This window comes from Hippocampus guttulatus, chromosome 1 (assembly GCF_054856545.1).
Source record: "Hippocampus guttulatus isolate MCC_2025c chromosome 1, RoL_Hgut_1.0, whole genome shotgun sequence".
Classification (NCBI taxonomy): Eukaryota; Metazoa; Chordata; class Actinopteri; order Syngnathiformes; family Syngnathidae; genus Hippocampus; species Hippocampus guttulatus.
In genome coordinates this window covers 8,008,062-8,026,351 of record NC_141261.1, presented here as the reverse complement: position 1 = coordinate 8,026,351, position 18,290 = coordinate 8,008,062, and the positions used below count along the sequence as shown (strand labels likewise).

General features: G+C 43.3%; 1 protein-coding gene across 1 annotated transcript; it reads left to right on the top strand.

The window, feature by feature from the left end:
• The first annotated feature begins 523 nt into the window (after positions 1–523).
• On the top strand, positions 524–17,434 carry plekhn1 (pleckstrin homology domain containing N1). The gene is made up of 16 exons (XM_086107296.1): positions 524–715; positions 3,060–3,150; positions 3,232–3,393; positions 4,494–4,574; positions 5,176–5,266; positions 7,182–7,315; positions 8,349–8,498; positions 10,646–10,726; positions 10,861–10,936; positions 12,398–12,543; positions 13,262–13,408; positions 13,894–14,118; positions 14,860–15,015; positions 15,669–15,908; positions 16,131–16,188; positions 16,700–17,434. The coding sequence occupies exons 1-16, from the start codon at positions 642–644 to the stop codon at positions 16,882–16,884; spliced, it is 2,097 nt and encodes a 698-aa protein (XP_085963422.1). The 5' UTR covers positions 524–641; the 3' UTR covers positions 16,885–17,434.
• Positions 17,435–18,290: the final 856 nt, after the last annotated feature.

The window sequence follows — 18,290 nt, the reverse complement described above, 5'->3', positions numbered from 1 at the left end:
TCTCCAGGGTTAAAGTTAGCCGCCTATTTCTGCCATTCATATTGTGTACGCGAATCGGGTCACATAAGACTTCCTGGAGAAACATTTCCCAAAATGACAATATTAAAACATAAGCGCTAATTAGAAATAACCTTACAGTGCCAGGCTGTGCTCATGCCCGGGGAATGCCGCATTGGAAGCTCCATCCTATCTTCCCTCTGTGATTGACACACACCAGTCTGTTTGCAGAGACCACCATTTTCTTCCCAGTGGCGACCCACACACACTGAGACCCCATTTGGCTCCTGGAAGGTGTGAAACGGCACACTTCTCGTCGCCCCCCCCTCCCGCGAGACTTGTCTTTGTAGCTGCCAGGATTGGTTTACCAGACAGAGCCAAGTCCCATAAGGTGTGAGCCCAGCTGATTATTCACACACACGAACGCGCAGAGTCAATGACACCCCCCCCCCTCCCAAAAAAAACTCCGCCCACTTTTACGCAGGCACGCTCTCGGTATACAACTCTCAGCTCACACGCTGCTCCCTCAGTTTGACGAGAGCACGGCGTGCACTGCGCTGCCCCTCCGGACTACTTGCATCAACCAAACACTTTTTTTTTCTCCGACTGAGGACACTCGCACGAACACAAAGAAGAGCGGCATCATGGGGAGCAGCATTTCATGTGTGCCCCAGCACAACTTCACCTTCTCCAGCAAAAGTTTCATCCGCAGAAACAGGTAAATGCTATTATCCGGATATACTTGGTCTATTCCATAATGCGTATCCGATCTGCACAATTCCCGTCAGCTAGTTTACTTTTTGCCCGTGATCTGAGGTGGAAAAAATTCTCAGCATTTGACCAGGCTTTGGACAAGTAGGAGTTGTGAATTCTGAGATCCCACAGTAACACGGGATCATACCAGTGGCTTCGGTTCTAAGAGTTGTGTCTGACTGGTGGGCCGACTGGCCCTGTGTTCAACGATCCGGTTACCATTTGCTTCCTCCGCACATCTCTATGAGTGTGAAGATGATCTGCCAGCTGTCAGTGATTCAAGTGACCCAATAACAAAATCAGGCCTTGATCGCCTTCGGGTCCTTTTGACATGGGGCCAATTATACTTAACTAAGCAAAAAATCTGTGATCCCGATGTAGCAGAATCAGCTTGTCATGATCCTAAATCTGTAAGTGATGGTTTATACGGCTGGTTTTGTTCAATCCCAGCGGATTATATGTCTGGGCATGCTCCGAGTCAGTGCTGGATCATCACATCTGATTCCCATTAGCACCCGTTCTTCTAGCTTGCACTGATGATTCAGTTTCTGGTTTTCACCAACTTGCCCAGAAGCTCTTAAAATGTGGTTTGTATTTGTAAACACACACACACACACGCACACACGCACACAAACACACACACACACACACACACACGCACACACGCACACACGCACACACACTGAACAGCTACACGTGTTACAAGTTGGATCACTGGCTCAAGTATGCACAGTAAATTTTGAACTACAGTTCCTTTTGTGGTTAAATGCCATTGCGATGACTACTAGAGGTTGTGTAAATGCACCGCCTTATCAGCATTATATCCACATTCTTTTTTTTCTTTTTTTTTAATGCTGCACCCACCGATAGCAACTTTGGAGTGTTATTCTCAAACGTTTCTCTTTTTTGAAACAAAACCAAAGTGTAATGTAAAAGCATTGGATGCCTTTAAATGATTGACGCTGGTCACTGACTTCCTGATTAGACAGAACTCGATTCCCACCATGCAGACAAAGGCCCACTTTGTTGCACATACGCACACATACACGCACAGATAAGCAGATCAACTCCCAAAGTGACCCTGCACCAGCCGTGCTGAAGCACTTTATCGGGGACACCGAGGATGCTTCCTCATGAAGATGTGACACTAATGGTAGCAGGCGAGGGTCATGCAAAACAAAGAGGAGCATTGAATGCTGATTTTTCCTATGCATATCAGCAGCCCAGGAGTCAATTGTTCAAATTAAGTAAATGTCTGTCACTGATGTAATTAAGACAAAGGGAGGAGGTTAATTATTGGGAATTGTCTGCAGAGGAGGCTGAAGTCTAATTACTTTAGAATAATATGGCTTATGTAAATGTAAAATCGTTCTCCAAATAATCAAAAGCGTAAAGAGGACTGTAAGTATTCAGCGTAGGGGGAGTACTCGAGTAGTACCAGGTGAATTACTTCGGATTCATTTATCGTTTTCAACAGAGCAAATAGACGAAAAAATATATGTGAACATGCATGTTCAGAGATTACCCCACATTACTTTAAAGAAAAGAACTCTAATCTCTATAATCGTCATGAATGGATTTAAATTGAGCCAAATTAGCCACAAGAAATTGGTCTTGAATTAACTTTCTTTGTTTGCGCTCATGAAATGGCAAATTAGGCTCAGCAGACAGAAATTACGCCCCCGCCCCTCCCAATTTTTTTTTTTAAAAAGGCATCTTAGAGAATGAAATAGCTTTTCTCTGAACTTCCTGGCTTTGTTTGATGGGTGAAATAAAGTCAAACGTCACCAGCGGTTATATTGGATTGGTGAAAGATTCGTGTGAAAGTGACAACACAAGAGCAATACTAGTTTGACCCTTTCAGGGACAGCGATCGCTACAGTGGACGGCTTCGCATGTTATCAGGTTACAGGTCATCATTATTAGTGGATGAAAGTGTTCAAGTTAAAGTAACCTGTGCAATGTACTGTTACTCAGTGTGACAACATTAAAAAAAAAAAAAACAACAACATTCATCGTTAAGACAAATACTCAAGTCAAAGTAAAATGTATGCTGGATCCAAATTCGCTACATAATGTATTGGAGTAAATGTAGAATGTTACTACTCACCTCTTATTGTCTGACTTAATAAAATGAAGTGTTGAATAAGATCACGAGCAGTTATAATCTTTGCTCTATCTCCCGGGGACAGAAGTGGACGACAGGCAACGCCTATAAACAGGAAATGTCCCTTGAAAACGCACTTGGGAAGCAAGTGATAAACACCGGAGAAAAAAAGCACTGACGAGACTTTCTCCCATTTGAGCAGCAGTCGCCTGTTTCGCAAGAAGAATCCCCAAGAGGGCCAGGAGAAGTCCAACAGCATCATCAATATCCTCTGCACGGTCACCCCGAGGAAGGTAAAAACTCCATCATCTGTAATGCAACTGTCCTGCCGTGTGTGCATGCAAAGTCAATGCTAATCGGTGGTCCGGTTGCAGGAAATGTCCACTAAAGACCTGCAGACCATCGAGAACATCAAATGGGATCCTCCATTCCCGTACGACCCGGCAAGCGGCTGGAAGAAGAGCAGCATCAACGTGAAGAATTACGGGCGACTGATTCACAGCGCCAAAGTCCGTTTCCGCTTCCTGCACTGCCAGGTGAGCAGAACCGCTCGCTCTTTTTTTTTTTTTTTAATGGCCTTGTTATGAAGCAGTAGGCAAACATTATGATACTACATTATCCAGTTTAATCAGCTGCTTCCGGAGAATTAAAATATGGCTCAATGCTGCAATGACACATCCATACCAAACCGGAAGGTGTCAAAATGATCAAAAGCAGGTGCAGCCTTGCAGGACGCTACTGTGCGAACATTGAAATACAGAAACTCGGTGATGCAACTGACATGGTGGTTCGCTGTGAATAATTCAATCCCTTTTCCAGCCTGTGTTTCAACACGTTTTGCAGAGTGGTAATTGTGAAACATCTTTGGGAGAAAAAAAAACCTTGGGGGGGAGGAGCGAGAGAGAGCGAGAGAGACAGAGAGAGACAGAGGGGGAGAGAGAGAGAGAGAGAGAGAGAGCTCTCCTGATCACACGTCCTAATAGACGGCAGCTTGTGCAAAGTCAAAATTGTCGGCGCTGTGACACAACAACTCTGTCCAGAACAACAACAAAAAGAATTCAAAGATTGAGAAACGGACCCAATTAATTTAAAAAAAGAAAAAAGAAAAAGCACACAGGAAGCAAAATGTGTTTCTTAAGATGCGGCCAATTTGTGAAGTATTTCAAGAGATGGGAGAAAACCATCCCAGAATATTTACTTGACATCACATGTGAAAGTCAAACAATTCCTTCTATTTCTGAGAATCCAAAACTTACATCACCCTCATGCTTCCTTGAAATCATCGATGAATCAGCAGCTGAGACAACAGGCGGGCCATTCAAAAAGCAGTTGCTTTTTGTTGATGATTCTTCTCAGACAAAATAAAAAGTCGCAAGCAAGAGACGCCAACACAAGAGTTGAATGTAAAAAAAAAATAAATAAATAAAAAGATGCATTTACAATGATAACAAGACCTCATTTTGACCGAGACATTTACAGAGTTATTAATTTAACAATTTATATAGTCTACATTGTATGAAGTGCCAAGTCAATGTAATCTTTATCTACGGTTTGCAAAATCTTGCCACCTGTAAAGGAAGCCAATTACAGCAACAAGTCCAACTTGACTTTTGAGCTTCTCATGTTGTCTCTTCAGGATATACACGATTGCTACCTGGATCTCTTCCAGACACACCTTCATTTTGTGTCCAACAACACCCCTGGACTGACATACCAGGTGAGTTTTTTTTCCTCCCTTCAACCTCAGAAACACTTTGATACCTTCCTTCAAAAATCCATGCACGAATCACTACGTCAGCATTTTTACGAGGTTTCATGTTCGCTGGGGATCAGACGTTGGAGTCATGCCGTCATTGCTTCTGACATACGTATCCTGTCAACCGGAGGGAGTGTGTTGGTAAACAGATAGTATGATTGCATATCGTCACCTGTCTACTGGAGCATGAGCAGTCAATTAATCATCCGAGCACCTCGTCCGCTGAAATCAAAGCGCCCGTCTAGCCGTCACACACAAGGCAGCATTGACATGGCGAACTTGGCTCATCTCGGTTTAGTTAAAAAAACGGGGGAAAAAAACTCTTTTTTTTAGAACATGGTAAGATGCGACTGACTGAAAACAAACACGGTGGAAGCTTTCTTCACAAAAAGTGACGTGTCATTATTTATATAGTGATTCACACTGATGACTCAGTTGGCTTTCCACAATTACTTTACAACTGACCGGAGAACGTTCCGGCGTTTGGTCCACCGAATCACCTAACGGGACAAACTGAGCGGCAAATGATAGATGGATCATCCTTGTGCTGTTTTGTGTGCAGGGAACTCTTCCGCTGAAAGAGCTCACCATCTGCAACCCGCAACAGAACTGCAACCACAGCCAACCGACGGAGTACGCCTTTCAAATAAATGGTGAGCGCTGAAGAATATTTTCTTGTCACATGACTATTACAGCTTTGCCGTTGTTTTTTGAAATCTGAAATACGCATTACAATGCGATTTATGAATAATATTGCCATGGAGGGGCCGGAGGTGGGGGGGGGGGGGGGGTCATACTGGAATCGGCTAATCCACCAGAATGTTAGCAAGTCAAATGTTGTGTTGAAAATACAAAAATAAAGGAATTAAGGCAGATCTAAAAAAAAAAAAAAAAAAAAGGATCATCTAATGACCGAATAGTTCAAGTATTAAATTGTGCTCAGTTTTGCTGGAGGTCACTGTTATCTCAGATAATCAAAGTAGCATGGCCTTAAAAACAAAACAAGAAAAAAAATCTGTCATCTTTTCAAGCTCCAGCATTTCGTATATTATCGCATTCCGGTAATTCAACGGCACTGTGACCCTTGTCACCTCCACTCAACTTCAAGACTAACTAGAGTTGGGCCCCCCTTTAACCTTGGTCAGAGGGCCAAATCTGCCTCAGAGGCCTTACTTGCTAGACAACAGGTGCAGTTCACAGAGGCCAGCTGTCCCCCCCCCCCAAAAGCCACAGCTACCATTCCCAGCCTTGTCACTGGTGCAAATCTACCACGCATGCCGCACACGAATGCCACCTTCATTTTTGAACTTGCTATATACCAGAAAATGTCGTGGAAGTGAAACGCTTTTTTTGGGAAATACGACACAAACAGTTTAACCGGTGGTGTATGCGAAAGAAAAGAATAAATTACAGGATCGGACGAGATGGTATGTGGAAAAATGAACCCGCCGACGTCAATTTCATCGTGTCGCAATCGACCTCACGCGTTATGTAACCCAGACATCTTTGCCGAGTCAACTGTTACACGTCATACTTTCGGTGTAACATCCATACATACATTTTCTAATCCGGGTCGCGGGGGGTGCTGCAGCCTATCCCAGCTGTCTTTGGGCAGTAGGCGGGGGACACCCTGAACCGGTCGCCAGCCAATCGCAGGACACACATAGACATACAACCATCCACGCTCACAATGACACCTAGGGACAATTTCGAGTGTTCCATTGACCTGCCATGCCTGTTTTCGGAATGTGGGAGGAAACCGGAGTACCCGTAGAAAAACCACGCAGGCCCGGGAAGAACATGCAAACTCCACACAGGAAGGTCGAAGCCTGAAATTGAAAAAATTGTCACTCACTCGTCATTGTTCTCACTCACTCACTCCGAAACGTTGACTTTATGGGACGCACCGACAACGGCCCACATATGGAGGAAGTGTGAGACGAAAGTCTGAGTCAAGTGAGCGATCTGACGTCGCGATGAGTGCGAGACGTTTACTTTCCTTCTCCTCAAAAAGCAAATCAATGGCGACGGCAGCTGGTGAAAGAGCATGTCGAAGCAAACAAGTGATCGGAAACTTCCAAGAAATGTTAACAGCGGCATGAAAGTTACATAACAGTGGTTTTATTACCTTCAACAATGTGCTTCTGTTTCTGTTCCAAGGCCTTTGCTTTCTTCAACCTAATGAGCTCGTTACGAGAGGGATATCAAGAATTTGACCTTTTCAAGGATAATTTAGCTCAATTTCGACACAGATATGGATTCATCTGCAAAGGCATCCATTTCCAGCACAAATTAAATCAAACTTCTTTGCCGTTTATCTCTGGTATGTGCACGTTTGATCGACGGGAAAGTCTTTCTCATTCCTTCCGGGCCCTCAGAGTGTGGGAGGACGAGACCACTATGATTTGAAATTCTTGTGGGGATCTTCAGAAGAAAACCGTGTGACGTGTGGTTTTCCACATATGTGAACAGTTACTGCATTCTAGACATAACAAGGGGAGCAGAGCGGGAACTCCTTGAGTGAATGGAAAGTTATCCCGGCAATGAATTTCCTTTGTTTCCTCACAGGTGTCAGCCTTAACCCCATCATCGTCTATTGTGCCAACCAACAAGAAATGGACCGATGGTTTGGCCTTCTGAAGGAAAACATTGAAGCCAACGGCGGCAACGCTGTCGCACCGGAAAACTACACTAGAATCAAAGTAAGTTCTCACAAACCGCCTGTCACATTTGGGCCGGACGGAAAGTGGAATGGTGTTCTATAGTAGTGTGTGTGCGTGTGCGTGTGTGTGTGTGCTTTCACTCTGTTGGGTGGTCAGAAGGTGATAGTCAGTTTAAAATGTCCTGAAGAAGCTGCTTTATATTAGTATAAGGTAGTTAGTACAGTACCTCTACTTACGAACATCTCTTCATATGAAATTTTCAAGTTACGAAACGTCACAACCGGAAAATATTGCCTCTTGTTTCGAAAGAAATTTCAAGATACAAAAGGTATACTGTATATTTGATGCATTTTTATGCTTTCGAAAACCTTTGTCTGAATTTTAGGGGGGCTTGGAACGGATTAGGGCATTTACATGGAAAACGCGCCTCTACTTACATAATCTTCTAGTTAATAATTTTTTTCCAGAACCAATTAATTTCGTAAGTAGAGGTACCACTGTATTTTTAATTCTATGAAGCTAGGTGGGGGATAAAAAAAAAATCATCCTGTTAGAACAAAAGGAGACTGACAGAAGCAGAAAGTACAGAATGCAGAACAATCCGAGCTTCAAAAACTATCAAAACAATAGTTCTCACCATAGTCTTTCTGCGCTTGGACGTTACCTTTTTCATGTCTTAACTTGCCCGGTGGGAAAATATCTGTTTCACCAAGCAATGAAGAAACAGGATGTGTGTGTGTGTGTGTGTGTGTGTGTGTGTGTGTGTGTGTGTGTGTGTGTGTGTGTGTGTGTGTGTGTGTGTGTGTGTGTGTGTGTGTGTGTGTGTGTGTGATGAGTCAAGTAGGTCACTCCTGGCTCTCCTTCAGGGCTCGAGAGTAGGGAGTGGCCTTGACCACACCACGATCGTTGACTAAACCTTAAGCACTCCTAAGTACGTCATGTTTTCAGGTGTGCAATTGGCTGACGAAAATTAGATGGGGGAGGGGGGGGGGGACCTGCACTTTGATTGGCAGCTGGTTCTTGAGTCATTTTCCGTGTTTAACTTTCCCGATGCACTGTGTGTCTTTGGTAGCAAAAACAGGAGAAGACTTCTGCAGGCAGAGAAGAGCTGAGGAACTCAATCAACAAAGAGCCCATCTACGAGTGGGAGGGCTCGCAGCGGGACAGCCTGGGCCCCATAACCTATGTCACCAAAGTTCGTTTGCAGCACCTGCCCTGTCAGGTACAACCAAAACATACACTCACGTTCTTTTCGTAGCTTCTGAAGAAACATAAAGGAGCTGCATCACTTGTGTTCAGGCTCACGGAATTGTTGACGCGACTTGAAGAAAGTAGGAAATGAGTCACAGAGTGTTCGAATTGTGTAACAAATTTATTGCTTCCACCGCAAAATATAAGGGCTGAGTATAAAAGGTGGAGTGTTGTGGCCTCTCCTGCACACCCACTTCTTGCCTTTATTTGTGTTTAAACAAATGATTAGCATAGTTAGATCTGGCACAGGAGTGAACTACTGCAAACTGTTGCACAGTCAGGATTTTGCTTTAGCGGCAAGTAGAGAAAAGCATCAAGTGATACGGTAGCTTGTGTTGTGAACAACAATCAAAAAAGATTGCTCTTGTTCTTAATTTTACAATAAATGCAGGTTAATGATTGATTGGAAATCAAATGTGTATTGATAAATCGAGCCCAAGTTGTTTAGAAGCACATTTTAAAGGAAAAAAATACAGAGAAGTGCTGTGCAGATTAAAATATAAAGTAAATCAACACAAAAAAGTGACGGTAAATGCCGAACTCCTTATAGCGCTTGTTTTTATAAGTCGTAGACTGTGTATGTTTGTGTGTGTGGATCAGCTAAGACTGTTTAGAACCAAGTTGCTTTGCAAATAGCATCAGCACGTTTTGTATTGGACCACTGAGGCACACACAACCGCACTTCACAAATTCTAATTGGCCACACAAAAGTCCTCAAACATAACTACCAACTTACCCCCTAAACGGTCTTTTTTTTCCTGACCCGTGTAAATTAAATTCAATAACATTTAACATTGCCCTAATGTGCACAATGCACTGCTTTGGAGAAGGAGCACGTTGTCTAAAGCACGTCAGTGTTGCTGACATACTCCACCAGCAACTCAAAAAATAAATAAATACATTTAAAAAGCATCTCGCAAGTTTAATCCTCACTTAGAAACAAACATCTAAAATCATTTTTCGCATTTTCTTCTTCTATATGACAAGAAAGGAGTTGGGAAGGCAATCACAGAGTCAATTGTCCTTAACATTGCCCAAAACACGGTCTCTGTGTAATGTGTTTCCAAGCTTGCAAATATTCTGCCGAGGTTGCCTTGCCTCACCAGCACAGCTCAACATCAGAAAAGAGCATGAGAGCCAAAAATTATGTACACATGAAATCGGATATATGTCTATATCTCACAATCACATCATTGGCCAAAGCAATGGTCGGAAGGATTAACTGGTTTAGAATGTTAATTGTGTTATTGGTGCACCACTCCCCATCTCTAAGTATGCACGTTTACAATAAAAAAAATCATAATAATACAAATAATTTTCACATATGTGGGCCCAAGTTTGAGAACCACTGCTCTATGTTGGATAGCCAAACATTTATCTAAGTTCTAGTTTTCCAGTAGGTGGCATACCCAAGTTGAACAATATGAAATAGAGATGGGGGAAAAAAAAATCAAACAAAACAGTAATCATGCCACAACGTGCTGGGATTGTTGAGATTTATTCACTGTGGGAACGAGCGGCTGCCCCATTGAAGTGTGTTGAGATTCAGGGTGTGGGAAGTAACTACTCTCACCTCACAGCTGGAATGTCAGCTGTCTCCGTGGACACACCCTGTGTGAGAGTGAGGAAATTTAACCTTCGCTTTCCAGACCTTTCAATGTCCAAAATTGACCAGGATTCACGTTGGGCCTCTCTGCAGAGGATGAAAGGATCCAATTTGTGTTTTTTTTTCAAAGAGTTAAAAAGAGTCTGAAGGTGACCTCGGTGCATTTCCTTGTTCAGTCTTATCTGTCCGCAAGACGTTATCAGGTTTTATTAACCTGAGAGCAAAAGAATTTGATGCTGTTATGCCTTGTGCCACTTCAAAGCTGCAGAAAGAGTTGTGTAGGTCAAGAACATTCAGTCCGTGTTTTGTCTGCTGTTAAAAATATCGAGATAAAGAGATCAGCCGGGCACAAAATGAATTCTGCAATTGGGAAATGTGGGTGGAAACATCTACTTGCTTCAAAGTTTTACAAACCTGTAGAAAAGCGTAAAAAAATACAATATGGGTAATTGATGATGAGCTCAAAAAGAGTACATGAAACCAACAACTCCCTTTTTTTTTTTGGTTGATAGCAACAAAGTGACAGGCTACTGGTGATGTACACGTCAACGATGATCATCTTATCAGAAGAGGAGAATGGCCTCTTCTACAAGGTATTGACAACAAAAATAAATACGTCGATTTATATACTGTGGTACCCACGGGCACCATTTAAACTCTTTATCATCTCCCGAGCTGTGCGCATGCCTTGTTTTATCAAATGCTTCATGCTTATTATCTTTGTCAGGGGAAGCTTCCGCTCAACATGATCACAGTGACCACACCTTGCCAAGATGTCAAGCCCAACACCTTTATGATTGAAGGTAGCTACACAAAGCGCAATACAATAAGCGTGGTGTACGTATTGTCAGTGTGGAATGCTGGCATCAATAACATCACAGTGCGGTGATTCAACAATATATTGGAGAAAAAACATGCATGCATCCATCCATCCATCCATTTTCTGATCCGCTTTATCCTCACAAGGATCACGGGGGGTGCTGGAGCCCATCCCAGCTGTTTTCCGGCAGTAGGCGGGGGACACCCTGAATCGGTTGCCAGCCAATCGCAAGGCACACACAGACGAATGATCGACGCTCACGCTCACACCAAGGGACAATTTAAAAGTGTTCCATTAACCTGCTATGCATGTTTTTAGAATATGGGAGGAAACCGGAGTACCCGGAGAAAAGCCACACAGGCAAGCGGAGAACATGCAAACGCCACACAGGGAGGCCGGAGCCGGAATCTAGAAAGAACATGTTTGGTATATTGTGACATCTATGTAGCTGAAGAAGGGGGAAGATACCTGACACTTAAAATACACAAACACATTTAATTTCCTGTACACTTGAATTCATCCTGTATCGGGGGAGGGTGGGGGGGGGCCCACCAAAAAAAACAGGTATTTCACTTAGTGATCAGAACTGTCTTTGACATATACAGTACTTTTAATGTTATGGATGTTGTACATGTAGATAACATTTCTGATTTGTTTTATGAAAAAAAAAAAATTATATCGGCTTCAGGTGGCCTGGTAGACGACTGGTTCGCATGTCTGCCTCACAGCGCAGAAGTGCAAGGTTCAATTCCAGCTCTGGCAATCCTGTGTGGAGTTTATATGTTCTCCCCGTGCTTGCGTGGGTTTTCTCCGGGTACTTCGGTTTCCTCCCACATTCCGAAAACATGCATGGCAGGTTAATGGAACACTCAAAATTGTTTCTAGGTGTGATTGTGAGCACGAATGGTTGTTTGTCTCTGTGTGCCCTGCGACTGGCTGGCAACCAGTTCAAGGTGTCCCCCTCATACTGGCTGAAGACAGCTTGGATAGGCTCCAGCATGCCCTTGTGAGCATAAAGCAGATCAGAAAATGGATGGATGAATAACTGCTTCAATGTTGTCTCTATTGTCTTCGTCGAAAGAAAATGAATATGATAAGTCGTCAAGCAACCTCATGTTAAAAAACACAACACAATAAAACCTGTTTTCATTGGTCGTTTATGTGAGCCATGTTGACTGCGCCCAGAGGAGAATATTGAGATCCACATCATTTTAAACAGTTTTGTGTCCCACCCTAGTGTCCAGTGTTATGCATATTTTACGCTATGTGGACCTTTGCGGGAATGTGCTAACGTCATAAAGTGCAACCCTCCATGAATGATTTGGCTTTATCCTCATTGAATGACAATCTGACCGTGGCGCATTCCACTGAACGACTGAATCGAATGACACGCTTTGTCCCCCCCCCCCCCCCACCCCCACCCCCCTCCCTTTTCTGTTGCTAGGGAAGCTCATCAACCCCATCGTGGTGTCCTGTCTGGATAGGAGAGAGTTCTGCGACTGGATCCAACAGTTTAAAGCTGCTGACGTGCCCGTTCTCAGCCCACCGCCCCCGGTCTATGACATCATCTACACGCCAACACACAGGGAGGTAAGACCTACCCATCTTTTTTCTTTTAAATAAACAATCATGAGCAAAGCAGGCTATGTTTCTATCTACACCTTTTTCGTGAGTCTCCAGGATGACAATGTTAAAGATACTTGCAATTATTTTACTTAAGGATGAAGCTAAATATTCTTTTGTCGTCATGTCTCAAATAAATCCGTGCTGGAAACTGTGAGCTAGCCCGCTAGTCTTGTGTTTGGCCTCACTCTTCTGAGGTTTGGGGTTTTTATTCTCGGCTCCGACCATCCTGTGTGAGAGCTTGTATGTTCTCACTGTACTTGCAATTTTTTCTCAGGGTACTCTGGTTTCCTCCCACATGCTAAAAACATGTTAGTTCAGTTCAGTGAAGAGTCTAAATTGTCCATAGGTGTAAATGGGAATGAAGGGAAATGACTACATGGAATACGTTACGGAATAGTCATTTTTTTGACTGAGTTAGGACACACGTTTTCAGATAAAGTTTCCATTTCACGTGTGTTTTTTCAATTTGCACTGCAGACACTAGGAAAGCTTAATATTTATTGAATAGTGACTTCATGGATTGTTTCGAATGATAGCAAATTCCCTTTGTGTGGAAACAATTGTTGATCATTCGTGTCTTCTAAAAATAGAGGCAAAATTCAGCTCACTCCTTCCTACTTAGTATACAAATATTATTGACCGTGTCATAATGTTAATGTGTGGAAACTCGTGTGCCGTGTAGGCGCCACAGTTTGACAGGTGGAGTGGAAACAGTCAAGGCTACCCCGAGTCCCTCAAGTTCAGTCAGAGTGGACATGGATCCCACAGCCGTCAGTTCCCCACTCATGAAGAAAACCCACTCTCTCCAGGATACTCGGAACCTCTCTGTGTAAGTCGTAATCAATATACGTGAGGACATCAATTGTCAATGATAAGGAAAACTCCACCGCTTGTTTTACTGGAGCACAAGCAGCAAACCCCCCCGCCCAGTTAATTATTAAGCAAGGTCAAGAGGCTCAGGTGGTACACCTCAAGGTTGACAAGAAAAAAAACACACCGCGTTATTAAGTTGGAATTTCTTCTGAAACAACATCCCATTTATCCAGGCATGTAGAAATAATGATCATATCAGAACATTTTATGACATTCCTCGAAGAGAACGGCAACGCAGCGCAAACTCCCAATTAGTTATTGCCGGAGAGGGCTCGCTGCCAAGAAGACTTGTTGTTTCTCAGCCTCTGACCCACACCCGTCTAATTAAAATGACGGAGACCTCTTTCTTCCCTCCCTTTAGTGTCGCAATGGTTTGAAATGAGGCAGGCGCAATTTGAGAATGTTTGCACCGCTCACAACTGCCCCGCTTGTTATCCACAGTATAGCCGTCCCTCCTCGACCGAGACCGCCCGCCTGGGAAGCAGGACCAGCAGCTTCTCTTCCCACACCAAGCCTGAGCGTGACCCACGACCCTTGCCAATGCGCTACTCGTCCCCGCAGCGCAGCTCCTACCTCCAGTCAGGAGAGAGCTCTGCTGCAATGCCACAGCTGTACAGCACGCCGTACGCTGGCCCGCGTCCCTTCGAGAAAGGCCTGCTTGTCAAGGTAATCAGTCAGCCCGTTCTCTCAACCTGATAAGTGCATACAGTATTCGCCCTTATGCCTGTCGACTTATCTTACATGTCACTATAAATACACAGTGAGTAGGAAGTCGAGCTCGGTCATGATATGGCGCATTTGTGATAGTAGTGGCAAAGCTTAGACGTACCAACAGATGAATGAGTAGAAAACATTTAACCTTTGACCCTATGAACCTCAATGAGCAGAAAAACAATGACCTGATAGGTTGGATCTTGGAGAGAGTGCTTGCTTCCTTTCCTAAATGTATTTTTAAGTTAATACAGAGCAAAATTAAAAACAAACTCGTTTTACAGAGCTTATCAAGGTGTTTTTCTTTTTTTTTTTTTTAAGCAATTTTCCTTCTTGGACTTCCTGATCCTGTCAAACATTCAAAGAACCTAGTGGCATGTGCCACAATATTTATCGGCACATGTGATTGAACCCTATAAACTCTACGTAGCAGCAAGCGGTCATGCAAATGATCTTGGTGCTCCCTATGCGATTGAAAGAGAGTTTAGAACATCACAAAACAAGCCAGAGTACCTCAGCAATTTTTTATGTGGTTAGTTCACCACATTAGTACAAGATAATAACTTTGTGGAAAGAACAGTGCTCCTGAGCATTAGTTGAGTACTCAGACCTGGTACTTGTGTTCGCCTCACAGTGATTAATAGAAAAATAATCACATTACTGCTTGAAACTAACACTTGGGTCTGCTCTGATCAGTCAAACAGCTGGAACACATCTCAGACAACTTTCAGCTACTCCCTGAATGTCCCACAGCGACACTCGGACATGTGCGCTCCTCGCCAGCCCTTGTCCCCCCTCTATGATGTGCCCTGCAGCCCTGAAATCTTCGCCTTGGATGAAGCGGGTCCGGCGGTAAGGGGTTTATTGATACTGCATTTATGGGTTCAATTTACACCACCCAGGTTAATTAATGAACGTAAACAAGAAGTCAAAAATTGCATGTCTGGTGACAATCAGCAACGGGCAAGATAAGTGAATTGGTCAGTCTTTGTAACGAAAGTCATTGTTCGTTAAATTAATTCAATGTACTTCTGTGAATTTTGTTGACAAAGGTCATAGCTGATCAAATGATAAACAACCTTAATCCAGTTAAGCTATTGTTAATTTTGCCATTCCCCTGCTTATGGGGGGATAGGGACCAAGGCCTGCTACAAATTGTGGAAATACTGGAGTAATTGACATCTCCCCTAAAACGTTGAATTGTTTATAAATGGTGGCAAAGCACTTTGATAAGGCCAAGTCCTGCCTAAATTAAGCTCCTCCCCTCACTTCAACATGCATTCCTTGGCCCCTCGATGCCCCAAGAAGGCAGAAAAGAAACATTTTCATATTAGACATGGCTTTGGCTTGAATACAAAAACTGAGTTTTTTTTAAAGCGAGTTTTTCTGTCAATAACGGCGGATAGATTCTCCCTAAAAAATAAAAATAAAAAATAAAAATGTGAGAAATGTTTAGTCACATGCTCATAGAACCATCCCTAAATCATCTCCCTCGCCCTGAACAGGAGAACTGGCAGGAGCCCACTCATCTGTACCACGCCCAGCAAAGCTCTTGGGTTCCCCCCTCTTCCTTCAAGCTCCGCACCCCACCAATGGGCAGACACAACCGGAGAAGTCTGGTCGTGACCAAGTCGCAGGGAGATGCTCCGGGCCTGGAGAAAGAGAGCCCTCGGGGTCAAGTGGAGCAAAGAGCCAAAGTGTCGAGGCTCAAGCTGCTGAATGCACCCTCAAAAGGACAAGAGCAGGTGAGAAAGAAAGTACCGTTCATCTCCCAGGGCACTCCGGTTTCTGGAATGCTGTGGTACAACATGCAAGGGTGGCTGACTGAATGATAGATGCATTTACATGTTTTTTGTGTCCGTGTTTTTTTTTTAAATTTGTTTTATCAGTTGCTGCGGATGAAAGAGAATATTTGTTATTACTGACAACTGGAAGTGACATTCTTGTGTTTTCACATCTGTTGACAGGGACACCTGCGGTCCAACTGTGGGATCAACTCCTCTCAGACGTATGATTACTCACCAGGTAAGAACTGATGGAAGGTATTCAGAAGCACGATGAAACTAATCCTTTTTTGAAAGCTCACTACGCGAAGGACAAAAGTATTGAAATCTTATTACCAAGTTTGTGGGAACAGTTCGAGGATCTCCCTTTTCTCAGTGCGTAAAGCAAGGTCCATAAAGCTATGTTGGTTTCAGTTGAAGAACCTGCGAGCGCTGGTCTTAACACAGTGGCGCAGTTTGGTTTTGTCAGCACTTGAGACAAGTTAAAAAAAAAAAGAAATGTGTGACCTGCACCCCTACGCACCATACCCCAGCACAAGCCCATAATTTTAGCCATTTTCAGCCCGATCGCCGTATTGAGCTATCTGTGGGCGATTGCAATTTTTTGATTTACACATCATTTTCTCATTCACATTTTACACAACAGCCCAGCTTCAATGGAATTGTGGTTTGCCTGTGGGTGATTTGTGTCTCATATTCTCATGTTATTGAATCATTTCTAAAAGTCCGTTTATCCTTTCTCCCCCTGATAGATCTTCATTCATACCTCAAACCCACAGAACCAGATGACCAGGAAATAGACTATGACAACATTTGGGAGTCTGATCGCCACACTGGAATGATTCAGCCAACGTCTGTAATTCCGACACACTGGACGGGATTAAACGGCCGGGCCAGGGGCCTTGGTGCCATGGCAACGGAGCAGAGATGGTCATAAAGCAAAACAATAGGCCGGCACTCGTCTGGGCGTGTGCAAACAACGGACCTCTATCAGAGGGATTATGAAAGTGAACTAGTGCAGGCTGTGTTGTTATCCAGTCAGCGTACAGTAGCATAAAACGCATTAGGATGTAGTGGTGGTGGTGGTGGGTGTGTGAAGGGGGAAAACATTATTAAAAAGAACAAAAGAATAATACATTCTAAATACGATTTCACATATTTGACACTAATTTTGTATGATTGTACTTTATACTTGGAATGTGTTTTGTTCAGGAGTGAGTCAATCTCTTTATTCTGCTGTTATTTTATTTTATTCTATTTTTTGCTTCATTAAAACAAAAAAAAAATCAAGAAATAAAAACATTCCGCAGGGCATTCTTAATGAACCTACTGTATATATTTTGTAAATAGTATACTATATATGTAAATACAGATTTATTTTGGCTGTAAGGATGTCATATTTCCTCATCGTTCCGATACATGTGTGGTGTCTGTTCATTTGTTTGAGGTGTTTATTTATATGTTCAAAAAATAAATTGGTGAAATGAGACAAACATTTGTAGTGCATATATTGTGTCCTCCAATTCTCTCAAACCTGCCTGGATATATTGGACATCTGCATGATCTAATGATATCCAATGCAAGCGTTGTATCAAAAAGTCTGTCCGTACAAAGACGATACACTTGGCTTAAAGGTCAAAGATTCATGTCCTATTAGCTTTGAAATTAAGAGAATATTTTAGCATGGATAGAACATGCTAATTCCAAAGACATAATAAAATATGATTTTTATTTTGGGACTGATGATGGAGGTGGGGAGGGGGGGGGGGGCTGAACAACAGTTTCAAAGACAAAAGTCAAAAATGACCTTGCTTTACTTTTCAGCCCAGCGCTCTCAAGTACAGGATTAAATCATGAAACGATATCAGAGGGTGCTTTTCCAAGATTTGTGAGTAATTAATGAATATATTTATTAGTTTGGATCGACATCAATATGTCATGTTCCGTTTTCGGCAGCAGGTGGCAGGCGGTGCATTCTGGCTGGCTGCACACCTGCTACCTATTTGTCATTAAGCACTTGCTTTATTACAGGCATGTCCAGCTCCGGGTCTGGAGGTCCGCCGTCCTGCCTGTTTTTCATCTCTCTGGGCTGCAACACACCTGATTCAGATGATCAGCTCATCATCCAGCTCTGAATCAGCATTGGAACATTCCTGATTATTTGAATCAGGTGCGTGTCTCCTGGGAGAGCTGGAAAACAGGCAGGACGGGCGGCCCTTGAGGACCGACTTTAGACACCCCTGCTTTATTAGGACTGGCTTTCTGGCTCTTCCTTGCCGGAGAATTGCTTGCCGTGCCACTGCTTTTTTTATTTTCGTGTGTAATAGTATTCGAGTTTATTTT

Excerpts from the sequence above, each read along its gene's own strand:
- plekhn1 (XM_086107296.1), top strand. The coding sequence starts at position 642 with ATGGGGAGCAGCATTTCATGTGTGCCCCAGCACAACTTCACCTTCTCC. Across the intron at positions 4,575-5,175 it reads CCCCTGGACTGACATACCAG|GGAACTCTTCCGCTGAAAGA; the intron begins GTGAGTTTTTTT and ends TTTTGTGTGCAG. Across the intron at positions 15,016-15,668 it reads TGGATGAAGCGGGTCCGGCG|GAGAACTGGCAGGAGCCCAC; the intron begins GTAAGGGGTTTA and ends CGCCCTGAACAG.